This window comes from Engystomops pustulosus, chromosome 1, assembly GCF_040894005.1.
Source record: "Engystomops pustulosus chromosome 1, aEngPut4.maternal, whole genome shotgun sequence".
NCBI classification, from domain to species: domain Eukaryota; kingdom Metazoa; phylum Chordata; class Amphibia; order Anura; family Leptodactylidae; genus Engystomops; species Engystomops pustulosus.
In genome coordinates this window covers 135,582,189-135,594,631 of record NC_092411.1, presented here as the reverse complement: position 1 = coordinate 135,594,631, position 12,443 = coordinate 135,582,189, and the positions used below count along the sequence as shown (strand labels likewise).

General features: G+C 44.8%; 1 protein-coding gene across 1 annotated transcript in view; it reads left to right on the top strand.

Moving 5' to 3' along the window:
* The window catches only part of LOC140120064 (atrial natriuretic peptide receptor 1-like), an 82,250-nt gene that overhangs the window by 60,083 nt on the left and 9,724 nt on the right, over positions 1–12,443 (top strand). The window contains exons 22-23 of the mRNA XM_072139427.1: positions 8,449–8,547; positions 9,887–9,978. Of these exons, the coding sequence (XP_071995528.1) occupies positions 8,449–8,547; positions 9,887–9,978 (191 nt within the window). The remainder of the gene's footprint in view (positions 1–8,448; positions 8,548–9,886; positions 9,979–12,443) is intronic.

Below are 12,443 nucleotides of genomic sequence, written 5' to 3'. Positions count from 1 at the left end.
TCAGACTTGCGACCACTGTGTTTTGCGCTTAGTGACGCACATATCCATCGCAAAGACCGAAGTGGGAAAATTTATTAGGGGCCGGGGTTGTATTTCAATTAGGCACAGTCTGCCATTTCCTTTTTTATTTTACGTTTATTTTTTTCATAACTCAGCGTCATCTCATCTGGCATAGCAGTGTGCTTTCATACTTGGCTATAAAATAGCCATAGCAATAGGATAGCATCGTTTGGTTTTAAAAACTAAAAAAACACAAAAAAAAACAAAAAACAAAAAAAAAGTAAAAAAAAAAATTCAAGTTATAACTCTCATTTTCAAAATGTTTAACCCGAGGGCTAGGGGTAGAGGACGAGGGCGGGGACGTGGGCGTCCAACTACTGCAGGGGTCAGAGGCCGTGGTCCTGGCCGGGGTGAGACACCACCTGCTTATGAGGGAGCAGGGGAACGCCGCAGAGCTACACTCCCTAGGTTCATGTCTGAAGTTACTGGGAATCGTGGTAGAGCACTGTTGAGGCCAGAACAGTGCGAACAGGTGATGTCGTGGATTGCCGACAATGCTTCGAGCAATTTGTCCACCAGTCAGTCTTCCACGCAGTCCACCCATGTCACCGAAATCGGCACTCCTCCAGCTCCTGCACCTCAGCCTCCTCCCCCCCAGTCTGCCCCCTCCCAGCAAAATTTGCCATTTGAACCGGCATACTCTGAGGAACTGTTTTCTGGACCATTCCCACAGTCACAAACCACTTGTCCGGTTGCTGATGAGCAATTTTCCGATGCCCAGGTTTTCCACCAGTCGCAGTCTGTGGGTGATGATGACCTTGTTGACGTACTGGAAGAAGTGTGTAAAGAGGTGTCCGACGATGAGGAGACACGGTTGTCAGACAGTGGGGAAGTTGTTGTCAGGGCAGGAAGTCCGAGGGGGGAGCAGACTGAGGGATCGGAGGATGATGAGGTGACAGACCCAAGCTGGGTTGAGAGGCCGGGTGAACACAGTGCTTCTGAGACGGAGGAGAGTCCTCGACCAGAACAGGTTGGAAGAGGCAGTGGTGGGGCCAGACGGAGAGGCAGGGCCAGAGCTGGTGCATCAGCGCCAAATGTGTCAACTAGTGAAGCTCCCGTGGCAAGGGCTCCTGCGGCGAGGGCTAGATTTTCAGAAGTCTGGAGGTTCTTTAAGGAAACACCGGATGACCGACGGACTGTGGTGTGCCACATTTGCCAAACCAGGATCAGCAGGGGTTCCACCACTACTAGCTTAACTACCACCAGTATGCGCAGGCATATGAATGCTAAACACCCCACTCAGTGGCAACAAGCGCGTTCACCTCCGGCCGTGCACACCACTGCTCCTTCCCCTGTGTCAGCTGATAGTCAGCCCCCTGCCCAGGACCCTGCCACAAAAACCCCATCGTCGCCTCCACGATCCTCCACAGCATCCACCAGCGTTCAGCTCTCCATACCCCAGACGCTGGAGCGGAAACGCAAATATAGTGCAACCCACCCGCACGCCCAAGCCCTTAATGTGCACATCTCCAGATTGCTAAGCCTGGAGATGCTGCCCTATAGGCTAGTAGAGACCGAGGCCTTTCGCAGCCTCATGGCGGCGGCCGCCCCTCGGTATTCGGTCCCCAGCCGCCACTACTTTTCCCGATGTGCCGTCCCAGCCCTGCACCAGCACGTGTCAGACAACATAATCCGTGCCCTGACCAACGCCGTTTCTGACAAGGTCCACCTGACCACGGACACGTGGACGAGTGCTGCCGGGCAGGGCCACTATATATCTCTGACGGCACATTGGGTTAACTTGGTGGAGGCTGGGACCGAGTGTGACCCTGCGGCTGGTCATATACTGCCGACGCCGAGGATTGCGGGGCTTACCTCGGTCCAGGTGTTTGAGGCCTACTATGCCTCCTCCTCCTCCCACCCCTCCTCCACTTCCTCCTCCGAACGACCATCCGTGGGCATGGCGCCATCAGTCGGTAGCTCTAGGCACAGCAGCAGTGCCGTCGCTAAGCGACAGCAGGCGGTGCTCAAACTGCTGAGCCTAGGCGATAAAAGGCACACCGCCCAAGAAGTATTACAGGGCATCACGGCGCAGACTGATCTGTGGCTGGCACCGCTGAACCTGAAGCCAGGCATGGTTGTGTGTGACAACGGCCGTAACCTGGTGGCGGCTCTGCAACTCGGCAGACTGACACATGTGCCATGCCTGGCCCATGTGTTAAATCTGATAGTTCAGCGTTTCCTCAAGACATACCCCAATCTGTCTGATTTGCTCACGAAGGTGCGCCGCATCTGTGTGCATTTCAGGAAGTCCAGCACAGATGCTGCCACTCTCAGGGCAGCGCAGCGCCGCCTCCAACTGCCCGCTCACCGACTGTTGTGCGACGTGCCCACGAGGTGGAATTCAACACTGACCATGTTATCCAGAGTTTACCAGCAGCGCCGAGCGATTGTAGACTGCCAGATGTCAACTTCCACCAGAACTGGTAGTCAGGTCAGTCAGCTTCCTCAAGTCTACAATGAGGAGTGGACGTGGATGTCTGATATCTGTCAGGTGCTGAGTAACTTTGAGGAGTCAACACAGATGGTCAGTGGCGATGCCGCCATCATCAGCCTCACCATCCCGCTGCTTGGCCTGTTGAAAAACTCTCTGGTCAGCATGAAGTCGGAAGCTTTGCGCTCCTCACAAGAGACGGGGGAAGAAGATTCCCTTGTTGATAGCCAAAGCACCCTTAGGTCTGTTTCTCAGCGCATATCGGAGGAGGTGGAGGTGGAGGAGGATGAGGAGGAAGAGGAGGAGAATGTTGGCGAGACACAAGAGGGGACCATTGTTGAGTCCTTCACTGTTGAGCGTGTATGGGCAGAAGAAGAGGAATTGGAGGAGTTGGAGGAGGAGGAAATGGCCAGTCAGGCCAGTGAGGGGAGCGAATTCTTACGCGTTGGTACTCTGGCGCATATGGCAGATTTCATGCTAGGCTGCCTATCCCGTGACCCTCGCGTTCAAAGAATTTATTCCAGCACCGATTACTGGGTGTTCACTCTCCTGGACCCACGGTACAAGCAAAATCTTTCCACTCTCATCCCTGGAGAGGAAAGGAGTGTGAGAATGCATGAATACCAGCAGGCCCTGGTGCACAAGCTGAAACAGTATTTCCCTTCGGACAGCGCTAGCGGCAGAGTGCGTAGTTCTGCGGGACAAGTAGCGAGGGAGAGTAGGCGAGCAGGCAGCTTGTCCAGCACTGGCAAGGGTACGCTTTACAAGGCTTTTGCCAGCTTTATGTCACCCCAGCAAGACACTGTCACCTGTCCCCAGTCTCGGCAGAGTAGGGCTGATCTTTACAGAAAGATGGTGAGGGAGTACGTAGCTGACCATACCATCGTCCTAAATGATCACACAGCTCCCTACAACTACTGGGTTTCAAAGCTGGACATGTGGCACGAACTGGCGCTGTACGCCTTGGAGGTTCTTGCCTGCCCTGCCGCTAGCGTCTTGTCCGAGCGGGTTTTCAGTGCAGCTGGTGGCATCATCACCGATAAGCGTACACGCCTGACAGCGCTGACAGGCTGACGCTTATCAAGATGAATAAAGCATGGATTTCTCCTAATTTCCAATCTCCAGCAGGTGAAGGAAGCTCAACCTGAATAATTTATCCACTCCTCCTCCTCCTCCTCCTCATTTTCCTCCTTCTCCTGCTCTTTGTACAGTAAAGCAGAGGAAACTGGCTATTTTTTGACAGGGCCCACTGGCTCTACCTATAGTACTTTATGCATTTAATTTTTCTGGAGGGCCACCGACCCGGTCCTCTGTTTTAAACAATTTTTGGGAGTGCCACATACAGGCACTCAATCTATTCAATTTTTCTGGAGCTCCACCTACCTGCTCCTCTGGTTTGAAAACTTTTTTGGACTGCCACATACAGGCACTCAATCTATTCCATTTTTCTGGAGGGCCACCTACCTGCTCCTCTGGTTTGAAAACTTTTTTGGACTGCCACATACAGGCACTCAATCTATTCAATTTTTCTGGAGGGCCACCTACCTGCTCCTCTGGTTTAAAAACTTTTTTGGACTGCCACATACAGGCACTCAATCTATTCCATTTTTCTGGAGGGCCACCTACCTGCTCCTCTGGTTTAAAAACTTTTTTGGACTGCCACATACAGGCACTCAATCTATTCAATTTTTCTGGAGGGCCACCTACCTGCTCCTCTGGTTTAAAAACTTTTTTGGACTGCCACATACAGGCACTCAATCTATTCAATTTTTCTGGAGGGCCACCTACCTGCTCCTCTGGTTTAAAAACTTTTTTGGACTGCCACATACAGGCACTCAATCTATTCCATTTTTCTGGAGGGCCACCTACCTGCTCCTCTGGTTTAAAAACTTTTTTGGACTGCCACATACAGGCACTCAATCTATTCAATTTTTCTGGAGGGCCACCTACCTGCTCCTCTGGTTTAAAAACTTTTTTGGACTGCCACATACAGGCACTATCCAAATTGAATTGTCTCCATAGCAGCCTCCACACGTTGTCTCCATTGCTACCTCCAAAAGTCGTCCATATAGTTGCCTCCATACATCGTCCCTTTATCAAACGAGGTTTGTCAGGCCGAAATTTGGGTTGTTTTCATGGATTCCACATCAAAGTTGTTAACTTTGTCGCCACCCTGCTGTGTTATCCACAAAATACACTGGCAAACTTTTACCATTTACGGATATTATTTCAGCGCTTCTTGCGCATCTGTTTACATTCCCCTCACCCGCCATATCCCAAACTTATAAGAACGCTACTACACTTGATCTTATACAAAAGGTTCTTAGAAGTGCTGTTTGGGGAGTAGCCTAGAGACAGGGGCTTGGATTGGCGAAAGCTCGCCTGGCAGCGGAGCGGCAGCTCCATGCCAAGAACCAACTAACATAGTTTTAACTGCAGCACCTTTAATCTACTACTAGTTCACTGCCTCCATACATGCCCGCCTTATCAAACGTGCTGTGTCAGGCAGAATTTTGGGTTGTTTTCATGGCTTCCACAACAAACTTGTTAACTTTGTCGCCACCCTGCTGTGTAATCCACAAAATATACTGGCAAACTTTTACCATTTACGGATATTATTTCAGCGCTTCTTGCGCATCTGTTTACATTCCCCTCACCCGCCATATCCTAAACTTATAAGAACGCTACTACACTTGATCTTATACAAAAGGTTCTTAGAAGTGCTGTTTGGGGAGTAGCCTAGAGACAGGGGCTTGGATTGGCGAAAGGTCGCCTGGCAGCGGAGCGCCAGCTCCATGCCAAGAAACAACTAACATAGTTTTAACTGCAGCACCTTTAATCTACTACTAGTTCACTGTCAGGCAGAATTTTGGATTGTTTTCATGGCTTCCATGTTAACTTTGTCGCCACCCTGCTGTGTAATCCACAAAATATACTGGCAAACTTTTATCATGTACCGATATTATTTGAGCGCTTCTTGCTCACCTCCTTTGGTTCCTCTCTGCTACCCATTGGTTTGAAGCCTGAGTCCATTTAGGGTATGTCGCCATGCCACTCTCTAGCCTTCCGCTGCTGCCGCTGCCTCTGCATGCCGTCCCCTATAGTGTCAGGGTCAATTATTGGATGTTTTAGATGCTATCTAGCTTCATTCTGTCACTCTGTCATGGCCATGCTGTTGCCCATAATTTTGGCATAATGGTGCATTTAAGCAGCCTCAGAGGCATCCATGCATGCTGCCCCTGCTGTTTCCTGTCCATTTCCGTGGTGTTTCCATCCTTTTCTGAGGTTCCCAGGTGTTTGGCCAAGCTTCCCTGTGCAGAGCCTTGGTCCCCTTGAAAAATGCTCGAGTCTCCCATTGACTTCAATGGGGCTCGTTACTCGAAACGAGCACTCGAGCATCGGGAAAAGTTCGTCTCGAATAACGAGTACCCGAGCATTTTAGTGCTCGCTCATCTCTATTAAAGATCAATAACCATATGAAATCAGAAGCTTTCTGATGAATTTTCATGCCAAGGAGATCATAGCTAAGGTTGAATTCTGCACCGGGATCCATAGCAGATAAATGATATGCTGCCAATCATAAATTGCATAGTGCGTGTATGGAATTAGGGTAAATCCTGTACACTGCACTGCTCCTGTATTACAGGGTAGATTTTCCACATGGAAATTTCATATGTAATATGCAACATGTTTGCATGCCCTTAGCATTATAGTACAATAAGTTATATGAACCAAAACTGCATAAAAAGCAGAACTGGAAAACGGTTTGGGATTCTTGATCAGGCTGGGGTTCAGGGTTCAGGGTACCAACTCAGGCTGAATACATGCTCAGGTACAAGTTTAGGGTTTAAAATACTGCAAAACAGAAACAGACAGGAGTACTGTAGGTCACAGGAGAAAATATAACTAGCCCTGAGTGAACTCTCTCTATCAAGATCCTAGACTCTATCCTAGCAGCTGACTGACTAGTGCCTGCATCACTCAGCACACAGCTGAGAACAACACTGAGCTGCAGAATAACCATACCAGATACTGAAAGGCAGCTGTCAATTAGCTCCCAGCACAGCAGATCTGGCTTCGGCTCAGAAGCTCTGAACTCAGCAGCCAGAGTCCATTTAGAAGATTCTGTTGATAACCCTTCCCTTTAAGCAGGGGCCACTGGACCCTCAGTACGGGTTGTAATCCAGACGAACCTGAAGTGTGAGGGAGGCGCTGTCCTTGCAGCTGCAAAAGTTCAGCCAGGTCCAGCATCTGCAACTGAAAAAGATCTTTCATTTTTTACAAAACAGAGTTTGTTGATAACTGGTTATTCTGTAATGGAAGCAGAAATATGTAGACCAGTGATGGCCAACCTATGACACGCGTGTCAGTGCTGACACGCATAGCCATTTTCAGTGACACGCGGCCGCCGGAGAGTTAAGTTTCATCCTCTGCTCCTACACGGCCAGGTGCAGTAGCCGGGAGGCTGAGAGATTGTCCAGCACATTGTAATAAATAGATGTAGTATGGCAGTACATGGTAGGATCAACCACACAACCTAGGATTAAAGTACCCTAGAAGTTAAATAATTATACATATTTGTTATTTAAACTATAAATATCACAAAATTATGTTTTTTTTTGTCAAGGTGACACACCACCCGAGTTATGCTTGTTTTTTTGGCGAATTTTGACACACCAAGCTCATAAGGTTGCCCATCACTGATGTAGACAATAGTATAAAAAAACTGGCTTGGGATCAGAATACAGGATCAAGGTACAGGGTTTGGAATGGGGCTCTAGATCAGGCAGGATACAAGGTTTGGGGTTGCAGTTCAGGCAGGATACAGGGTTCCAGGTCAGGCCCACAGCTGAGACCAACACTGAGCTGTAGAATGAACCACCCAACTTTCCAGGGATCAAATACTGCAAAGCAACTGTCAATCAGTTCACAGAAAGGCAGCCAGCCCTGTGTGTAGCTCACAAAGCTCTGAACTCAGTTGTCAGAATCCTCTAAAAAGGAATTTTATGCATAAATAAGTAACTTTATGGACCGTGCATCGTAAACAGCAATATGCACTCAGATTTAGAATTTTCTTATACATTTATAAAATTGGCCTCCATAGAAATAGATGGGCATAGACATACTGGGGATCATTTATAATTTGGCAGACTCCTTGGGCCAGTTATACGTCTATTTTTGGATTTCGGATTTTTTTTTTCAAAAAGTCCCTAAAAAGTCTCAAAATGCATTAAAAGTCAAGCACATACACCAGCAGTGGACTGGAGTAACTATGAGACTTTTTATGGGACTTTTTGCAAAAGTCCCAAGTCATGAATTTGGCTTTGCACTAGCAGTAGCACTATAATGAAAAGGTGGAAACAGTCCTGTAAGACTTTTTAGCAGTAAAAAGTCCCAAAAAACCTCAATATGACTTTTTAAAGATTTTTTTAATGCCAAAAAGCCCAGGAAAACCAATGATAAATGCAAACACCACTGTATATAAATTATTCATATTCTATGTTGATTCAATTTAAGATCACCTCTAGCATTTCCACCAAAATATATCAGGTTTTTCTAATACACAGGCAATCGGGAGCACATTTTGATAGCCAGGAAGTGACTTTCTTGGAATATTTTTTGTGTGCCACCTAGACGTTAACCTAGCTATGCATCAACAGATTCCCATAGATTTTTTTCTATAGACAAAAAGGCCTCTTGCACATGACCATGTGCTTAACCCGGGTGTGTGCTCACTGCACTCTGACCTAGTGTAATATACCTCTAATGGGGTCGTTTGAGGGTAGCTTTTGTGACCAAATTAAGCCCCCCCCCCCCATACGGTCATGCATGTATATGCGGAAATACTGAGATGTTTCCTCCAGAGTTGTATCATTACCTCCAAGCAGAATACACGTTTTGTAATAAGAAGAATATTCGCTACTGTACAACTGAATAAATTGTATCATCTACAGGACCTGTAGTTGCTGGTGTTGTTGGGACAAAAATGCCCAGATACTGCTTGTTTGGAGACACGGTGAACACTGCTTCAAGAATGGAATCCACAAGTGAAGGTGACATTTATATTTTTTTCTTCCAATTGACAGACTACCCTTTCTTAAAAAATAAAAGACATTGCTATAAATCATTTCTTTATGTCACCACATAATGTGGAAACAATTTTGTAACATCTATGAAGGTTGTTTACTCAAACTAAAGAGGGTGAAGATAGAGTATCTGGGACAATGTGTAAAGATATAAGACACTTATTGTTTTCTTGACAACATTTTCTTACACCATCAGACTAAACATAACTTCAAAGCAATCAGGAGTGCAGGAAGAAGTGACAAGTGACTACTGACAAGCCATTGAGGCCTCTCTGTGTACACAGTCTAAAAATGTGCATTGTGTGACTGCTTATACAGAATACTGTATAGGATATGGGTCCGGTGGTGTTATTTTCAGAAATACTTTTTAATAACTATAACATAATACCTAAAGAGGACATACCTGGGCGGAATGACTAACCTTACAGTAGTATTCTTTGCGGTAGATATAAATCCCCTGTCACCGAACCAGTTTTACTTCTGGTCACTTCTAATGGATTCCCCTGCAGGGGACCCCTTCACTGCAGGGGACAATGCTTATTCCTCTTGAAGTAGTTTTGCCGTTAGTGACAGCCGATCCAAGCAGCACAGTGTTTGTTGGTGGAAAGCATTAAGAGGAAAGGCAGAGAGCATGATCAGAGAGAAGGCCCATAAAAGGGCAAACAATTCAGGGGTAGAATCAACGCTCAAGTTCTGACCTGAAAAGGAAAAAGGACAAGGAGATTTTGGTGCAAAGCATAAAAAAAGAAAGACAACACGGTTAGAAAGCATGTCCACACCAGGGAAGGTCATTGTTCAGGTTCTGACCCGAATAGACAGCAGGACAAAGGAATGTTGTTGCACAGCATCAAAAGGAAAGGCAAAAAAACATGGTTAGAAAGCAGGTCCAGAACAGGACAGAGTCAATGTTCAGGCTCCGATCCTATCAGACAGCAGGACACGATTGCCAATTACGCTAACTATACCAGGATTCTAGCTTACTTTCTGCAAAAATAAAACTGTTTGTAGGTTGTGCACTACATTTATTATGTGATTTTGACACATTGACAACTTGTTTGACAAGCAAATGGGGGTTATCAAACTGGGGCAGTCTTACCAGAAATGAGCAGACTTAAGATTTGACAACAGATGCCAAAATTGTTGTGCTAAGCCAACTAATAGAAGATATAAACTTAGATCAAGTCTAAATCAAAAGCCATATAAATGTCCTGTTTCTGCCATCCATAAACAGGGCAATCAATTGAATTTGGTGGGAATTTAAATTTTTAATCAATTTTTTCAATTTTTGTAAATGTATATTTTCCAGCACTCAAAATCCAGTGCAGCTCCAGTGCACATGATTTATTGAAGCAAATTGGTGGATATAAACTTGTATGCCGAGGAACATTATCAATTAAGGTATTTACATAGAAATTTTAGCCCATGTCAATTATTAAAAATGTTTGTTCTGACTATGTTAATGTTAATTTTTGGTGGTCTTTACCCATAGACACATTTTAAAAAGAGGTTGATCAATTTACCAATTATGTTTTGTGTAATGTGTGTGTTGTAATGTGTGTGTGTGTACATGTGGCGGGCAAAATATTAGGTAAATTACCAATATACATCTACATCACCGACCAGAAATTTCTGACCATAAAATGGCTGCAGATAGAGGGTCATAAGATTGCTATCATGTGATCATCCAGCCAGGACCTTGAACTTATATACATAAATACTATCCTAGCCGGGTTAATGTACATGACCCTCCATCTGCGGCCACTTTATGGTCAGGACTGTTTGGCTAATGAGGTAAAGACCAGGAGGCTTCACTTTACATTTAATGAAAGCGGTGCAGAACTTTTCCTATATTTGTATTGGTAAAATTCCTAATATTCTGCTCTCCACACTTACACACATTACATAATACATAACATAAAGTGGCCTTTTGAATGACTTGGTTGCAGAACAAGTATCTACTGGTGTGTTTTTTTTAATGGAAATTGATCTTTCGAATTGATTCCTCAAAATTGACTGCTTTTTATCATCAAGCTTATTAAATATTTGTAATATTGGTGTAGAATAGTTCCTATGTATGAATGATGATGAAGGTGATTGGTGGCTAGATCTGATTATTTACTGGCATACCCATTTACTATAGTATGTGCAATTAGAATACATACAATGACTTGTGAAAGTATTCGACCCCCTTGAAATTGTCTTCCTTTTGCCACATTTTAGGCTTCAAACATATAAAATATAAAGCTAACCAACTTTGCACAGCCCTCTCTGTGACTCAGGAAACATCATAGACTGGGTTTTGAGCCTAACCATGATTGGTTGCTGTTTTGCCACAGGTCATTAATATGAGCTCTGAGCTTTTATTGGTTACCATAGGTAATGAGTGTAAGACATCTTATGTGTGAGGTAAGATAAATAGAGAAAGATAGAAAGACAGAGACAGAGAGATAGTGTCAGAGACAGGCACAGAGAGTGAGAGACAGGCAGAGAGAGTGGGAGAGTGAGGGACAGGCAGAGAGAATGGGAGAGTGAGAGTCAGGCAGAAAGAGTGAGAGTCAGGCAGAGAGAGTGAGTGACAGAGAGACAGGCAGAAAGAGTGAGTGACAGAGAGGCAGTGAGTTTAGAGCATCTTTTTATCAAGGACTTATTTATTTTATAGTTAAGAGGTGTCGTAGCAACAAGTTAGATGTACAGTGTATGTTATCAGTAAGATTTAATAGTATGTTCTCTTCTCATTTAGTGGGTATGGTGTTTTTGTGAAAAAATCTCTGTGCATATCTATAGGGATTGTTTGCAATGCATTTAAGATCTTAGGCAAAGTGATCATGTTTCTTCCAAAGACGAAACATCGGGGGACATGTATTATCGTAGGGATCTTTTTTTGGGCGCAGAATTGTTGCGGATTATTTATTATGAGTTTGCGCCAGAAAGAACAGATGTTTCCTACTATCCCGACTCCTTCAGCTTTTTTTGGCGCAAGTGGGTGTGGCCTAACTTTTCCACATATTCCGTCACATTTATGTGTATTTGTCGGCATTTTTAGGCGCAATTTTGGGCGCACAATAGACCAGGAAAAAATGGTCAAAGAGCAAAATTAAGGCGCAGTCAAAATGTAATATTTTGGCACACATCTCATTGATGTCGGCATTTTAACGTCTACCCATTATTTACTTACAGTCGTAAGTAATACAATTAATAAATTCCCCCCATTATATTATAATACTGAGTGGGATGAAATTTAATTTGCCTAAAATTAGCAACACCCTGCAAATCTAACTCCTAAGTAAGTAATGGAAGTGCTGTCCTTTTTAAAGGAGGAGTCCTCGATCAGATCTTTCCATTCGTATTTGCAGTGACATTTGTATTTAGCAGGTCGATTTAGCAAAGTAACAAGTCCTCTTGTAATGAAACTATGTATCTTGACTTTTTCAAGTACAAACTTTAGGGACTCCTTGGGGTTGGTCAGAATAAGAATAACATATCTGCAGAAGCAGCTGTTTTTTAACAAGGTCTCGGTTCATGTGCCATAGATCTTTCTCTTTTTTTTCCTTAAAGAAAATCTATCAACAAAATCAAGCATGGATAAACCAGGAATACGTATTCATAGATCAATGCACCTTGACTGTGATAATCTTCTTATATTTGCTATCCGTTGCCTCCCTCTTTCTAAAATCAACTTTTAAAATTAAGCTAACAAGCCTGAAGGGTCCTGGGACCGCTACCAAAGTCCCACAGTGCTGCAGATTCACAGACTATTACAATGAGCAGAACATGTCTCACCCAACCCCTCAAAAGCAGGATGTAATAATAGGTGCCAAAAGCGGGATTTAATAATAGGGCTTGGGTTGGGAAGTTGCCTCGGC